This window comes from Corvus cornix, chromosome 5 (assembly GCF_000738735.6).
Source record: "Corvus cornix cornix isolate S_Up_H32 chromosome 5, ASM73873v5, whole genome shotgun sequence".
In the NCBI taxonomy this organism is placed as follows: domain Eukaryota; kingdom Metazoa; phylum Chordata; class Aves; order Passeriformes; family Corvidae; genus Corvus; species Corvus cornix.
The window spans coordinates 9,874,881-9,891,440 of NC_046335.1; the positions used below are offsets into that span (position 1 = coordinate 9,874,881).

Below are 16,560 nucleotides of genomic sequence, written 5' to 3' on the forward strand. Positions count from 1 at the left end.
ATGTGAAAGATGAAGGAAAAAAAAATGGAGAAGCATGCAAAGTTAATAGCTATAAGAGAAGAAATGGGGCTGTGTGTAGGAGTTGCAAATGCACTGCTCTCCTCAGCATCTGATCTATGTACCCATAATTTAGTGCATTTGTATTTGAGAGATACTTGCCCGCCAGCCTGCTGTCTTTTTCTACCCACTCCATTTCTCCCATTTCTTACATAGGTTTATGGACATGAGAAAGAATAATGTTAGTAACACTTATGAGTCACATTTTCTGTCCAGACACAGCATATTTAACCCATTCATACACGTGTCCTTGACAGCATCGACTCCAGTTCACTAATTACTCACACGAATCAACCAGACTGATTTTTGCAGTGCCCTGTCACAGATTATCTCCTAGGTGCTAACAGAAAGCCCTGCTTTGAGCAGCATATGATCCAAATGGATGCCAAGGAACAACAGATGGAAAGAGATGGGTAAGGGAGCACAAAGAAATAGTGAGACATCATTACTCAGCACATAGGCAACAGTGTCAGCACACCAGCTGCCTAGTGCTTGGGACAGCTTTTGCAGGCTATGTGGTGTGTTCTTGTTTTAGTATTGGCTGCTTCATGTAATTATCGTCAGCTTTCAGCCATTGAAGAAAACGTGGCATGGGTAACCTAGATAAAACAGATCCTGGCTTGTACAGGCTATATGTTATTTGGGGGATAAGTACTTATTCAGGTCTTCTACAGGTGAAAGGATTGTGAGAAACCTGCCAGTTTCTGTCCTGAGTGGGGACAGCTTTACCCTGCTGAGGGGAAAGTGAGGCACAGCCCAGGGGCTCGTATTCTATGTGTGGTGCCCTGGTGCTGTAGCTGTGGTTGCTATGGGGAGGGAGTGTCTGGTTAATCCCCAACCCAGCTAATCGTCCATGGCTAATTGAGAATTGAATATGTTCGGTTTACTGTAAAATCTGGGCTTTCTGGACACTCATTACTAAGGATGACTCCACAGTCACCAGTGAGTTCTGCACTAGATGCAAAATCATGGGAAGACATCTGCTGCCTGTCTTGTTTTGCTTGTATATCTATGTGCCCAGCATTACCCTTGCCTGGGTTTGCTTATCTGTGACCTACAGAGGCCTTGCAACAGATAGGATGCTCCGCGAGACCTGCCAAATCTCTGCTCACATCTGTGTATTCCAGACAGCCTGTGTGGGGGGGCGTTTCAGTGGGACACATTGCAGGCAGGAGCTGATGCAGCAGATCTGTCTCCTCTAAGGCAGTGCTTCAGGGCAGGCTGTGTTTCAAGGGTGGTCAGCAGGGAGAAGGGATAGGCCTGTGAACAACATTAGTTGGACCCTGTGCCAGGAGTCCTGGTGGGATGTGCCACATCTTCTGGCTGATTGATCAGAGCTCTGATGACTAACGAGGAGAGGTTTAAATATGTTGTGGGATGGAGCTTCTGTCATGTAAAATTCATGGTGCTGGCAGGCCATTTTTAAATAAAACATTGCCCTCTCTGAAAAAGACACAAAGTCTTCATTTCATGCTTGCAAAAAAATAAAAAAGAAAGAAAAAAGGGATATTTAAAGAATGAGTCTAATGTGATTTTGAACTTGGTCTCCCAGCAGCTTTGTACTGGAATGACACATGAACATTCCCATGAGGAAAGGTAACAGTGAGGGGAACATCACTTTGGTGAGAGGAGGAGAGGACTGGTGCTTTCTGTTTAGCAGGAGTAGAGGAGTTGCATTTCTCACCTCCGCACCACCTTCAGCTTCTGGGGTGGCTCTGTGACCTTGAGAGACACCATGCATGGTGCTGGTGGGCTACAGAGCAGGCCTGCACCAGCTCTCCTGTTACAGCACAGCTGATAACCCAGCTCCCGTTACACCTTTCCTTCTGCTTTTTGTTGGCCTGTGCCTATTGTCCTGCACTCATTAGTACTTCTTCTGTTACCAAGATCAGACTGTTTTCCTTGGGCTGCTCATAACTTCCATGGGTGTTGTGGATACTGAAATTTCTAAGGGACTTGTAAAAGTCCTGTGTACCTTGAGCAAGTAAGGCGTGATTATGTAGCCCTTCCTTTGTAACATGAATTCTTCCTCTTAAGGGAAGCCAGATAAATGAGGAAGAAGCTATTGTTTGTTGTTACAAAAGGCTCTTGAGCTAAATGGGACTCTGGCACCAACTATTGACTGTGTAATTTCTGAAATGGCTGCAAATCTGTTTTTGCCATTAAAGAGTGCAGTGAATAATTGCTGCTTTCAGTTCTTTTTCAAGGGAGTATTAGCCTGCTGGTTTAAACAGTAAGATAGAGAATGCATGTGTAATTATATAAACATGTACTGATTAAGTATATGGGAATTAATTGATCCCCCCGAAAATATGGTTACAGAAAATTCAGTGCAACATCACATGCGAGGTGTTGCAGGTTATAGACAGCAGAAGTGTTCTGTGTGTGACTATTATATGAGGGGTGGAAAAAAATGGAAAATTTGGGGTATAAGAAGCTGTCTTCATAATGTTTGTCCCAAACCAGTGGTTTCCCCAGGAGCAATATTAGAAACATGTGGCACATCAATGTTAGTTGAATGTAGTGAAGCATGGCTAACCCTCCAGCCAGCTTGTATCAACCAGGCCATTCCAGCTTTCAGAATATGTCCCATGTTCTTAAAACACCTCTGAGCATTCCTGAATATCATTCTTGCTCTCTGCCTCAGACACAGAGTTGAGTGCCCACGCTGTGCCATGTGTAAGGGGCCTGCCCTTTCCCTGTTCATTTGTGCTGCTTCTCTTTGCAGGATAACCTGCTGTTGCCTGCCCTGCATGGAAGATGTAGTTTGTGTAACTCCATCTGCAGTGTGTACCTGATGCTCTGTGGCAGCATGGTCTTGCTGGAGGAAGAAATGTTATTTGGAGTTTGGAAGGTGAGTTGGATCTGCTCCAGTTGTCTTTGTCTCTGCCTGTGTTGTTTCTTTTGAAGTTCTTGTTCCTTTTTGCAGGTACCTAGATGGTACCAGCAGTTACCTGAGGGAGGCAGGATGCTTGGGATGGGAGCTTCAGGGCTTGAGATCAATAGCAAAGGACAGATGAAAGCAACTTTAATGAATTTTAGTCTGCTATGTGTGGTGGATTGCCAAAGAGGGACTTGAGACCCCAAAAGGCCCCTAATTCTGGGGCAGCAGGTCTTGGGCAGAGACAGAGACAGAAAAGGTGTCAGCAAACACCAGACTCTCCCAGCCAGCTCAACCTCTTCCCTTTCTCTGTGGCAGGAGAAGATTGTCCCCATGCTTTCATCCTCTCAGCAGCAAATTCCGATGTTCCTTGCTCAGCTTTGAAACCAAGAACCAGAGTTGTTTCCCAGCTGTGCAGAAGCTCTGGGCTGATGGTAATGTTCTGGGGAGGTGGGCAAGGAGGATTCTATGTGGAACTTCCCTCTTGCTGAGGTGACTCACCCTAGCAAGCAACTCTTGCCCATTCCATTGTGTGATCTGCAGCCCATCACAGCCGTGACTCATGAGCCATACAGCTGACCCTGCTGTCCCAGATCACATACATCTGTTTTTTTCATGTGAGTGGAGATGGGTGACGGGTTCCTGGGGCCTGGAGACAGGTTCCTGACATTCTTTGTTGTGGTTAATTTCTGGAAATTTAGGCTGTGGTTCATCTGCTCTGACATACACACATTAGTGCCTGAGCTACGCATTCTGAATTCCTTCTGCTGCTGATGAAGAGAAAGAGGCAGTGCTGGTGTGCTGCTTGAATGGCCTATTTTAGGTATCTGTATTCACTTGAGAGGAAGGACAGTGCCTGTTCCCGTGTCTTTTTTCTGCTTATAGAAGTACACTTCTTCACACTGGCCATGGCCATGCAGTTTGTGGAAAGACTCACCTCCTCAGAACTTGGATAGTCTGATGACTTAAGCACTGGGCAAAAACTCTGGATTCCCCAGATAGGCCAGGTGAAAGCCAGGCAAGTAGATATCTGGACACAGAAGGTGCTGGCTATAGGGGCCCTCTCCCCTGGCTTGTTTGTCTGATGGATATCTGTCAGGGTTGTGACCACTAACCTGCTGAATGAAAAGCTGGTGCAGGGTTTTGTTTCCTTGATTTGTTTTGTTTGTGCCAAGGAGGTAAGAAGAGCTCTCAGAAAATAAACTTGAATCTCTGGACAAGTTTTCTGTTCACTGAACTGGGTTCTCCTGCTGACTTTTGTCTGATTGCTGAGGTCTTGGGTATACCCTTTCAGGAGTTGTGAAGATATGCATTTTCTTTTATCCTTCCAACTCTGCCTGATTCCCCATCTCCCATGACCCCTGGCATCTTTTCTGCTCCATATCCTCATCCCTTTTTACCTGTGTCACTGTCTTGCTTTTTCATAGTCTCTCCGTGTTCTTGTCTGGTTTGATTTGCTCACTGCTGCCTGTGCTTTGTTTCATTGACTGCCAAGGCATGCGACCTGCAAGGTCTCTTGATAGTCTGAATTTGCCTTTTAAAAAGAGGCCCCAGATCTCAGGAACCTACCCAAAGAACTAAAAAAACAAACCACCCCAAACAGGACAGACAGGAAAATATACAGTGGATCTTTCTGTGTGCTCATAAATAAAAGTCAGACAATCACATGGTTTTCTAAAAGTAACACCCATAGCAAGTGTTTTGGTAGGAATAATACTGACCTAGTTTGCATGTTGCCCATGTGCAAAAAAAAAAAAAAAAGTTGGTGAGGAAAACCCATTGCTTGGTGGAGTTTTTGCATTTGCTGAACCAGATCTGAATTGAGAGGTGATTAAACAGCTCTTATAGTCTCTTCTATGGACAATACTCTCGGGCACATGGTGTGACTCTTGGGGATGTCCTGTGCAGGGCCAGGAGCTGGACTTCTTGGGGGATGATTCTTGTGAGTCCCTTCCAAGGCAGCATATTCCACGATTATGTGATTCTTGGTGGCCCCTCTGGAGGTTTCAGAGGAGAGGGGCTGGGGGAATTCTCACTTGCAGCATGGCCCACAGCAGTCACTTGCCTTCTGTGTAGGCTGGATGTGTAAGTTGCATCTGTGTGGTGCAGTCAGTGAGGGTCCACATGAGCAGAAATCTTCTTCTGCCACCTCAGTCTGGGATGTTCATGTCTGCAGAATGGGCGGAATACCTCTGTGATCTGTGGACCTGAATTCAGGTATGCAAGTTTAGCTTTCTGTCTTCATCTGTGGCGCAGATTGAAACATTTTGGTATTGAAGGAAATTACCCTTGACTGCCCAGCTCCTGCCCACCCTGAGGACTCAGTCTGTGCTCCTGTCCTTGTCCCTGTGGCCAGCACTGCAGCATAGCCCTGGGGCAGGAGCTGTACCTTGGGGCACATGAGAGAGTTGCCCCTGCCTGCCAAGTCCTTCTCATCCCATCTGAGTGGATGTTGTTCAGGCCCTGGCCTGGACCTGGAACTGCTCTCTGTGGGCAGCTCAGCATCAATGACAGCAGTGACAGCAGCCATCAAGGGCTGGTATCAAGGTAGCACCTGTCACAGTGATGGACACCCTTGGATTTCCTGGAGATCACCCTCAGAGATCAGTGGTCTTTTGAGTATTATTGGTTAATATGCAAGATTTCTGATACAGGCATGTGGAGTGGCTGTATAGGATAGGATCTCAGGCAGATGAGGGCAAAGTGGATCAGCAGCAGAAGCAGGATGAAAAGGTCCTTTCCCCAGGGCTGACCCAACTTCCTATCCCTCTGAGCCTACTACTATCTTTTCATTATTGAGTGCCACAGGATGCACTCCCCATGTGTTGGAGAGCCGGCAGAAGGAGAAGTGTCCTGCATGGCCCACCAGTAGGACATGGCATTGCCTTGTTGAGGCCTCCCTAACTTCCCAAGGGTAATGGATGTACTGTGTCTGCAGCTGGATCCCACCACGACCTGGCAGTGTAGGGCTCAGCAGCCCTCGCTGGCTCATTTCCTTTTGGCATGATGTGAAGCAGCAGTCCTTGATCCAGCACAGCCTCGCGGCCGGCAGGAGCTGCCTCCGAGCTGCCGGAAAGCTGCAGGTGGCCCCAGGGCAGCTTTGGCCACCCCGCAGTGCGGGCGTGTCCTCCACAGCTTTGGCACATCTCTGCCTCTCCACGGAGCCGTGGCTGCCTGGCCTGTTACATGTGCTGTAAGGAGGGCTGTAGCCCTTTCCAGACTCTGAAGTGAGAGCAGAAGTGTGTTGGGGAGTGCTTTGTGGGGATACGGATAGAGCTTTTATGGCAAACGGATGCCATCACTTTCCCTTAAGTTTATATCCTCTTCCTTTTTTTCCCCGTCTCTCATGATAAGCAATACATGAATTTCTGACTCTGAGCAGCCTTGATACTAGGAAATGCTCTCATTCAAGCAGAGAATCTAGGTCAGCTGCTCATAAGAATAGATCAAGCCTTCATTGAATGCAGCGGACAGACCTTCAGCGGGATGGGTTTTTCCCTGGCTTGTTTTGTTCATAGTGAGCTCCAGAAGTTGACAGACATTTTGTGGACAGCAGCTATAACATCCTGCCAGCAGGCTCGAAGCTTTACTGAATCAGTGCAGCACAGGGGAAAATCAATACTATGAGGTATTAATTGTGATTTTAATTATTTTTAACCTAAGGTAGGACACTCAGTAATGAAGGATCTGTATCTGTGGTCAAGACGATCTGATTTGAGAGAACATATATTATAAAAATGGAGTTTGAACTTTTTCTCTCATTTTGCACCTATAAATAACTGCTCTTACATATGGCATCTAATTATTTAATTGTATATGCAGATTAGATAGTCATTTACATGCTGTCATCCATGACAGCAACTAATAGCACTGGCAGTTATTTCCAGGAACATATGGTAATGCCAAAGGTTTTAGATATTAGTCAGTACCTGCCATACATATCAATATCGCTCCCCATCTCTTCCTTTCAAAAATGTTAGAATAAATTAATAATCACAAGGTGAATCTGCTTCTTCTTGGAACTGGTTGCACCTCAGAAGATCCATTGTATTATATATTTTATATAAAATTACAGTACAGCTTGGAGTTCCTGATTTATCTGGGTGTGATGGCTCCTTGAGACTGGAAGAGGAAAGAAAATGTTAATACGTTTTTTCTCCATTTTATTTACATATGCAGAGTGAGGGAAGGCAGTGACAGACATGAAGGACTCAGGTCCCACTTTTACAAATGGGATCTGTAGACTTTTTTATCCAGAAGATGTTTTACAGCTCTTTGGCCTTCCTTTTGTGTAGACCTAAATGTTTAACCATGGTAAGGTCAGTAGGAATCAGGGCTAGGGACTGCCCAGTTCCTCCTCTTATCCTCAACAACAAAATCAGCGCAGTCACCTTTCTCCTAATGTAAACCAGGTTTTAGCATGAAAGCTTGTATTTTTGCTGCCATTTCACTTGTTTTTCCCACATGTATAAGGTATATTGAACTGTGAAGAGTGGGGTAACAGCCAAGGAGACCTCAGTGAACATATAACCATTGCTGGGCTTGGAAGCTCCACATTAAAAACTTGTGCAGAAAATAACCTTAGTGACCAAGGCAGCTGCCTGAAAATAGAGTGATTCTGTCCTGTGTCAAGATCAGCTGTATTGACTTGGTCGGCAGTTTATGTCATTTTCAGAGGCTGTTGACTCCAAGGCATTCGTTTTCATGTAGCCATGGAGCGTACAAACACCACTCTGCACCAGTACTTCCTGCTCACTAAAGAGATGTGTACAGGTAAGAGGCTGAATATTCTCTTTGAAACAAAAGGAAATTGTCACTTACTTAAATCCTTTGTTGGAATGTGGCCGTAATGCTCTTTTTTATTAATTTTCAAGAGTCTTGGCTCTTGACAGCCAGTAAATAATACGTGCTGGAGATCTAAGGTCATAACAGCGCATATAACGTGCTTGTTCATGATGGGAAAAAAATAGCAATTCCTTTTTTAATTTGCTCAATAATTTAGAAACATCCTTACAAGTCACCTAATTTTGGATCCTCGAGGACCACATCTTTCTCCTTTGCAGGGAGAATCTTTCTGTGAGCGATGAAGGAGGCAGAGTGGCTGTGAAGGAGGCGGCAGAGGAACTGTGCCAGCATGCTGGCAGTTGGTGCTGTGCAGCTCTCGGGAGCTGGGGTAGAGTCTCTGGATCTTTATATAGTGCTCCCTCCACTCTGCTGAGGCGTGGGAAGCAGTGGAAAGATGAGATATATCCTGATACTGACAGCAGATGAATGCATTACAGATACTCTTCCCTTTCCTTTACCTTGCTGGTTCCTTCCTCCCCAGGTTTTGCCCACCACAGACAGGAATGAGTCAGAAAATGTTGAAGACTCTTGGGCAGCTTCCACATCATGAAACAGTGCTGAATTTTCTAGTGCCATTTCTCTTCTAAATGCTTTTCTGGTTTTGGAAGAAAACCCAGTGATGCAGTGTAAATGTTTTATCACCATGTGTTTGGGAAGCCTGCTTTATTCAGCCTGAACTGATGCTAATAAAAATTTAATGCTTCTCTTTGTGCTCATGAAGAGTTCCTCCCCAGGGTATTTTTCTGAAGTAGTTTCAGAGGATGACTAGCTCTCTCTTAGGACCCTTTTGGGTGCCTCTTGCTATAGCAAGTCCTTCCCTGTAGCTAGCTAGCTCCAGTGCTAAGATTGCAAAATCTCTCAAAACGGACCTTTTAACAGTGTGATTTGGCACCTTCTTGGATATCCTGAGCTTTACCAGGGCTAGTGGCTAAACCAGGTTGCTGCTCACTGTGGGGTGGGAATGGAGTTCTTGCTCAGGTTGTCCAGAAGTGACAACAGGAGATGCTTGGTGCAGAGCATTTCTGAAGGTTGTCTATACAAAAGCTGATCTCTTTTCTTCTAACTTCTCTCCTAAATAACCTGTTCAGCCATGAGGATAAGGGCCCTGAGTTGTATTGTCAATATACCCCACCCCATACTAATAAATGTATTAATATATTGATATATTAATACATTACGTATTAATATGTCAATATGGTAATATATAAATCTATATTTATTCAAATATATTAATATATCAATATGTCCCATCCAATAGCTCTTTGGCAGTGCAGGTGCGTGGGGCATTCCTGCCTTAGTTTGTAGCCAGACACACTTGCAGTGAATGTTGAGTGGAGAAACAGTTGAATTTTGATATTTTGTTAGTATTGAAATGTGCCTGGCTCCTGTCAGAAGTCTCGGGGTATCCTGGCAGCTGATCTGTAGTTATAATTTTTAGCCTCCAGATGGTGTCTGGCAGATGTGCCTGTGGAGCCATGTCAGTACACTTGGGGGTGAAATACTGAAGACTGGAATTTACACAATCACTGGCCTCTTGTGGCAGCAGAAAAAGCATGCAAATGATGTCATGTGGATTTTCAGTCCCAAATCTCAGCATATGCTGCTCTATGTAGGGTACAGATGTGTGTAGGAAGTTTCCTGCGAAGCTGAACCTAAAGTTTTTACTTCTGGCAAGAATTGATGTGAAAATGCACAGAGGAATCCTGTCAATCTAAGGCAAATGAAGAGACTCAAAATTTTAGGCTTGTCTGTCCAAATGTAGATGGAATATTCATAATACAAACTTTCCAAAAAAGCCCCACTGCATAAAACAATAGATCATCTTGAATGAGACATGACAGTTGTTGAGGTAATGCATTCTTCACCATGGTAGCAAACAATATGAATTATTAATTTTTTAAAAAAATCTCTTTCCATTCCTAGGACACTAAACAGCATTTAAGTTGTAGATTTCCTCTGGCAAAGCTGCCCTTGGAACCTTCCTTGCATGTCTTCAGATAACTCGTAGGATTAGAAACCAAGCTGTTGGGTGGCTGCTCTTCTAGGACATGACCAGATTGGCAGCCTGCAGCACTGTGGTGTTTTCTGTGGCAGAAAACTTTCCTGAAGACTAAGTTGCTACTCCAGAAAGTATTGCTTTAGTCTTCTCTTACTATGTGGATTAAGATATTCTCAATGCGAGGATTTTAGGGCCACTTCAAACACCCCTATCGCTTGACTCTGTACAGTTCATCTTTAAAATTTTGGGGATTGTGTGTTTTATTTATTATTACTACTATTGTCATTGTTGTCAAAAGGGGAAGCATCTTGCTTAAAGCAATACTTGTTTCATTCTGAGAAAAGAAAACAGAATTAGGCAAGATCCCCAGGAATTAGCTAAAAATATTCTAAAGGAACAGCAAAGTAGGTTACTAATTAAGTGAAAATTGAGGTCAGTTTGAAATGGGGTCCTCACAATCAGAGGGAAAACAGAGGCAGTGCAAAATTTTATATCACATCCAGTGTTTTGTTTCAGTGTTCAGGGCAGGGGAAGGAGCAGTATCCAATTCTTCGGAACTTGTCCTTAGGACTTTAGTGTGGTTGCTGAAGGTGCTGGGACCATGCAGCCTCTCTGTCAATACACCTGCCTGTCCTCGCCTCATAAACCAAATTCCTTCAATTTCAAACAAATCCAGAGAAGGACAGAAGTCTCAGATTAACTTCTTCAAAATTGGATAAAAATCAGTGGCTGAGCAGAGAAAAGCTACTCAAGCAAACACACTCAGGAAGAGAAAGGAAGAAGCTTCCTTCTTTCCCTTTTTCTCCAAAATCTCTGGCCTGTTTGGGGTAGCACAGATCTCAGATGAGAGATTGCAGCCTGGCACCAGGAGTCACTGTAGAGAAGCAACTTTCTTTCATCTGTTGCTATAGGAGAGGCCACTTGTATTAAATATTTGTGCTGCTTTATTTGCTCTTGCACACACAGAGGTTATTTGGAGAGTACAGGGATTTGCTGAGCAACAGAGACAAGGAAACCATGTTTGTGTATCTTCAGACTGAGCTGCTGGGTGGAGTGTCTGATGTGAAATAAAGGCTGAGTTCATGCTGTGTTTTCTTCCTTAGCAGGAGCAGTGAAGGTCTATCCTCTCCTCAGACATGTATGTTTACAAAGTGTGTAAGGATGTACTACTTTGTGTGGGCCACCTTCTGTCAGTTGGGTTAAAACTGGCTTTAAAATTGGTTAAAACTGACTTAAAATCCACTCTTGTGCATTAGGGCAGGGGATCACATGAATACAGAGATACATGCAACCTCTGGCTGTGTTGTCTTGCTTCCTTAGGAAATAAGAATTAATTTTCCACAGGATGATAAACCTCTAAATGTGCACAATAGACAAAGTCACCTCTTGCATATGACTGTGATGGCAATGCCAGCTGCAATGTCAAATGTGAGGGGGAGGTGCTTTTGTTTTGTTTCTTTGTTGGTTTGTTTGTTTTCTCTCTCTCCAAAAAAACTTTCCTTGCTTGGAATAGAGACTTGCTCTTCTTTGATTGCTGATGAAATCAAAGATGCTGTGTGTGAGTGGAGGAGCACATTGTCAGACTACAGCATAGCTTCACAGAGTGGTTTTGCATGGATTTGTATCCTAGGGAGCCAACATCTTTCTGTGCCATACTCTGCAGGTTTTATCATCATAATTAATAGCCCTTTCTGCCATGTTTCATACCTTTGGTTCAAAGTGGTGGAAAGTACCAGCATGTTCTGGAAACAAAAGAAGGAGGTGAAAAAAACCCCTTCTCTCCACATACTGCAGATCCACCTGTCTGTTAGGACCAAGTGTATTTCATATAGCAGATGCTACTGAGCACAAAGTTTCCATTGTCTGTGCCTGACTGTGTTCGCATAGTGTCCCTGCAAAGGAAGCAGGGGCATCACTGCATTGCTGGAATTGGAATATTAATGTAATTGGACTCTTGCAAAGTCATTTAATTTGTAGCGCTAGTAGTCTGACTTCATCGGATTAGCATCCAGACCAAACAGCTATTTTTCGAGTCAGGCACACAGTCCATTTATTATGAAGAGGTTTTATCTATACAGGCAGAAGAAATGGGAAACAGCAAGATAAAGAGTTAAGTCAACAGAGAAACAATATAAAAAATTTATCCAAGATATTCACTTGTTTAATGGAAAATCCCAAAGACAAAGGAGTTACAGTTTTTCCAAGATAGGAAGACAGAGTCTCAGTGATGTGGGGAGGCTGTGGACTTTTCCAGGAACTCCAGGCAATGAGGGAAACTCCTGAATGCTGGGGATGTTCCTAGGAGACAAATTGCTCCTCTTTCACAGTAGGCATAGCAAGGGTCATGGCAGGGAGAATGACCCTGCTAGAGGACATCCCACTGTGGATAAATGGAGGCATTGAAACACCAGGAAGGAGAGGGCTGGCTTCCAAGAAGTGGCTTTGGAGGAAGAAAAAAGTTGTTTGGTACACCTGACAAAGGAGTTTGTTCAGAAGCAGAACTGTCCCTGCTCTTGGTCCTGTGTCCTTGTGGTTTCCTATTGCCCTTCTTTCCTTGGAACGGCTCCCCTTGTGTGAGTATCTCAGGAGCCCATGGAAGGAGCAGATAAAACATGGCTGTGCCCCAGTTCATCTGCCCAAAACAATGGTTTTGGACAGCAAACAATCCCCTTTGCATTATGTAAACTCTTAGTGAAAAACCTCTGTTCTAGTTTGGTCTCAACACTTTTATGTAAAGGTGTAGCTTCCCTGTGAGCTCTGCTTGTCTCAGCGTAACACCATCCATGGGAGCAGTGTGGTAGATGATGTTCCTAGAGACTCAAATCATCCCCATGTTTTAAGCGCAGAATTTTAGCCTGAGCAGTAAAATAGCATTAGAGACAGAGGGCAGAGACTTGTACACCCTGCATGTACTGCTAAGGCACACAGGCCCAGAAAAGCAGGCTGCTGGTGGCCTCTGGGCAGCTCCTTTGTGGAATGTTCCCTTCTGTGAGAGCGCATTCCCCTCAGTGACAATGTCCTTCAAGCCAAAGCAATTGTGGGCAGGGGGTGCAGAGTGGGTAATGATGGATTGCTGCTCCACTGGGGCATCACCTCCCACTGCTGCTGGGCTCAGCACCCTCGGCCAGACTGACCACCCCCATCCTGCTGCCCCTTCACAGGATGCTCCTGGACTGCCTGCTCCCGGAGGCCATGGCCTGCCCTGCCTACACACACTGGTTGCCCTGGTTTGTGAGTGAGGGGAAGGCAGGATAGAGGAGCCATCTGGGTTTTGGTGCTGCAGTGCTTGGGTGGGCTGTGCTCTGAGAACACTCTCATCTTGGGGAGTGTCTGACATTCCCTTGATTGAGTGGGTCAAGTGGTTCATGGAGGAAGAGAGGGTCCTAGCCTCAGGATGTCTGTCCATCTCTGCAGTCACTCCTCACTTTCCACAGGCTTGTATTGTATTCCCTTGAAAGAAACTTTCTGGGAAAACACAGCAATTCCCACCCATCATATTGCCACGGTCTAGGGCACGATCTGCAATTGTGTGTTCAAAATCTGTGTACTGAAGAAAATCTTGCCTTCAGGACTGGTGCTTTGACATCTAATTTCTTTCCACAGAGAAGTCTAGGGAAATGTCTAGGTTTTTGTTGGAGACAGGCTTGTTGGGAAAAGTGAAACATAAACATATTATGTTAGAATTTGCATGGGAAAATATTGCTGAAGGGTTTCAGCATGCCTGGAATGCTTCTCTCAGTACTGACCCTCTTACTCCGTCTTGTATCCATATACTGTGCAGCTATAACATTCCAAATGAAACATTTTGACTTCTGCAGATTGAAAATTAAGGTCAAAATGGAATGTGTATAAAGCCTCCTAATTTTCAACTTTATTCACAAGCTGGGAAAACACTGTATTTTGCAACCTCAGTATTTCCTACTGGCAGCAGTTCAAATGTGTGACCACTGCTGGAATTTCTGTTTCTCTTTCCAACTGAAATGGATTTATTTCCTCCTCCCTATTGTTACTAATGAACCAAATGGCTTTGTGATAACATGCTGGTGGAATTAAGCACCGATAAAAGAGCCAGGACAACGTAACATTTACTTGGTTTCCAAGAAGGAAACTAGTGGAATTTTACAATCATGAAAATGTAGAAAATCTTGGAAGAAACTGCAGGCATTAAACGCAGAAATATGAATTCACATATTTGAAACAGTCTAGATGATGTGTGGAAAAACCACCCTCTAAATTCTTATCCCCGAAATCATTGTTGCATAGTGTATGGTTTTGAATCAATACAGCTTGTAATGATTAATACAAACTGTCCTCAGCTGATGAAAATCCTCAAGTTCTTGATTTAATCTTTATGATAATGGAATGGAGAATTAAACCCAGTTTGTAATTCTCTTGCAAGGATGGTGTGGTAAGGACAGCATTTCAGCTTCTCTCCAAGTCCTCACAGAAGTGTAGGGACTTTAAAAGAAATCTATTTTAAATGCAAGCTCCTGGATTTAAAGGATACTTTCTGTGGAGGAATTTTTTCTGTGTTTATGGTCAGAACCTTTAGCAGCCCAATACAGACCTCGTGCTAAGCAGACATACATCCCCTTTTTCTTTACTTGTGGATACTGGCTGGTGAAGTGATCCATATGTGTGCATACACACACACACACACACACACACACACACACGTATATGGTGGATTGCTGCAATGTTATGCCATTTATATCCATGTGTGTGTATGTAAATTTAAAATAATACATAATAGTGTACATAGTTGCTGGAGTATTGCACATTCCAGAAGGCTGAGATCACTCATCTCCTCTGAATGGTGTTATTAAAACATGGAACACCCATTCTCTGGGCCTTTACATCCCTGGTGGCTAGCACTAGGCTTGCTGGGAGGTGAGGGAAAAACTTTTCTCCAAACCCAGATGTAATCTCCCTGCCAAGGAAAAACTCAGGTGCAGCCTGGGCATGTGCAGTGGGTGGAAAAGGATGTGTGCTCCGTAGAAACTGTTACTAATCAACTCCCCATAACTGATAGGATTGTCATCAAGATAAATGGCAGCGCAGGGATGTTTTAATAGTTTAGAAAATGCCAAAAATCCCCCTGGCTTTCCCCCAGTGGTTGTGGTTAGATTATGTATGAGGTTTCTGACATTATTTTCCTAGAAGAGGGAAGGATTACATAAGAGGGCTGGAAGCCTATAAAAGTGTCCTCACTTGGCACGGACAGGAACCAGGTTAGACTTTTTCAAAGGCAGCTGAAGCCTGTAGCTGCACAGAAAAAAAATAAATCAGAAGAAGAGAGAACTTCTTTGGGAGATAGACACTAAGATTACTTTGCATAGAAGTGTTTCTCATGTTTTCTTCTGATAGTATTCCCAGTTGGACAGAAAGCACCTGAATCTGCTTGGATCATGAGGAAAACAAAGTATTCCTGGGCAGCCTTCGTGGGAGGAGGCAACAAGAAGGGGGAGAAAATGGCTGGGGAAAATGCAAGAATACTGCCTGAGGCCACACATGAGGAGAGAAAGAAGCAGGAGGTGAAGAGGAAAGGGAAATTGAAAACCTTGGCAAACAAATTGCTGAAGACTGTGGTTGGTGGGAAGGAGGCAGTGGAGAAGGCTGGTGCTGAGGATGTGGCAGGGAATTTGCTGAAGATATCGACCGGTAGGAAGGGAGTTGAGAGAAGGATGCCTGCAGGTAACCTTGAAGTTATCTCTGGGTCCAGGCCTGGATCTTCTCTGCCCCTCCCAGCCCCGCAGGCTCTTGTTTTTCATTAACTTCTGGATTAGGTTCTTTCCACTCTCCTCCTCCCCATCCTTGTCCTGAATTCTTGTCCCTTCTGAACCATACACTTGCTACTCTGGACTGTTCTGTATTTCACTTTCCATTTGCCTCAAAATGTTTCTCTTTACTGTTCTTATCTTTATCCCTGCAAAGACTCCTGATGTGTCTTGTGAGAAAGACGATGTACGTGTGACTGACACCCCATTAGTGTGACTGCGCTGTTCCTCCACAGATGGGAGGGGGAGGTGGGTTGTACACGGGCTGGTTGTGCCAATTGAACATCTCCTATGTCTTGCATGTATCGAGGCAGGACAGGTGCAGTTTACAGACCCCTCCTGAATAACTTGACAATTGCTTTGCTGGAGATCCTTGCCTCATCCCTTCTGCATTTCATGTCATGTTCGTCCCTCCAGTCCTGTTCAGTTTAATTCTTACTATATATATGAGATGTTTTCATAGAGGAAAGGTAGGAAGGATATAGGTAAAATATAGTGGAAGCTCATGCTTTTTCACTCTTCACTATACACCCAAAGTTGCATCCTGAATTATTTAAGTCCCATTGCTTTTGGCTTTACCTAATTTTCCCTGCATTCTCATCAAGTTCGATTTGTCCTCTGGGCTCTGTTCCAGATACCTTTGGACAAATCTTAGCCCTTCATTGCTCAACCTTGTAATCTGCAAAACCTGTGGAAAAAAACCCTGCAGCTCTGTGCAGCTGTTGTGAGAGTACATCTAACACTTGTTGGTTCGCTGAATGTGCTAGGTAAGATACTTTGGAAACAAGCAACACTGAAAAATTTCCTTCCAAGGGAGCTTGCAGCACTTTGGTCCTGCCAAGGTTTCTGTAGAGGAGGCAGAGAATTCCTTCCAGGCTTGACTTTCAGCTGTTGGCTTGTTCAGAAGATGTCCTTTCTTTAATGCTTTTCTTCTGGACAGAAGGTACATTTCTTAAGGAAAGACTGTAATTAATGAACCTTCATTGCTCACGTGAGGAGGT

General features: G+C 44.3%; 1 protein-coding gene across 4 annotated transcripts in view; it reads left to right on the forward strand.

The window, feature by feature from the left end:
- Positions 1-16,560, forward strand: part of LOC104688868 (exocyst complex component 3-like protein 2) — a 39,530-nt gene that overhangs the window by 194 nt on the left and 22,776 nt on the right. For 2 of the 4 annotated variants that reach the window (XR_002044410.2, XM_039553406.1), the window contains exon 1: positions 15,026-15,476. Coding sequence is in view for 1 of the 4 variants with exons in the window: in XM_039553406.1 (XP_039409340.1) it covers positions 15,191-15,476 (286 nt within the window). In the remaining 3 variants the exon portion in view is untranslated. Of the gene's footprint in view, positions 1-2,785; positions 2,912-3,256; positions 3,373-15,025; positions 15,477-16,560 lie in introns of those variants that run through there. The other 2 variants (XM_019283081.3, XM_019283109.3) reach the window with 2 other exon arrangements.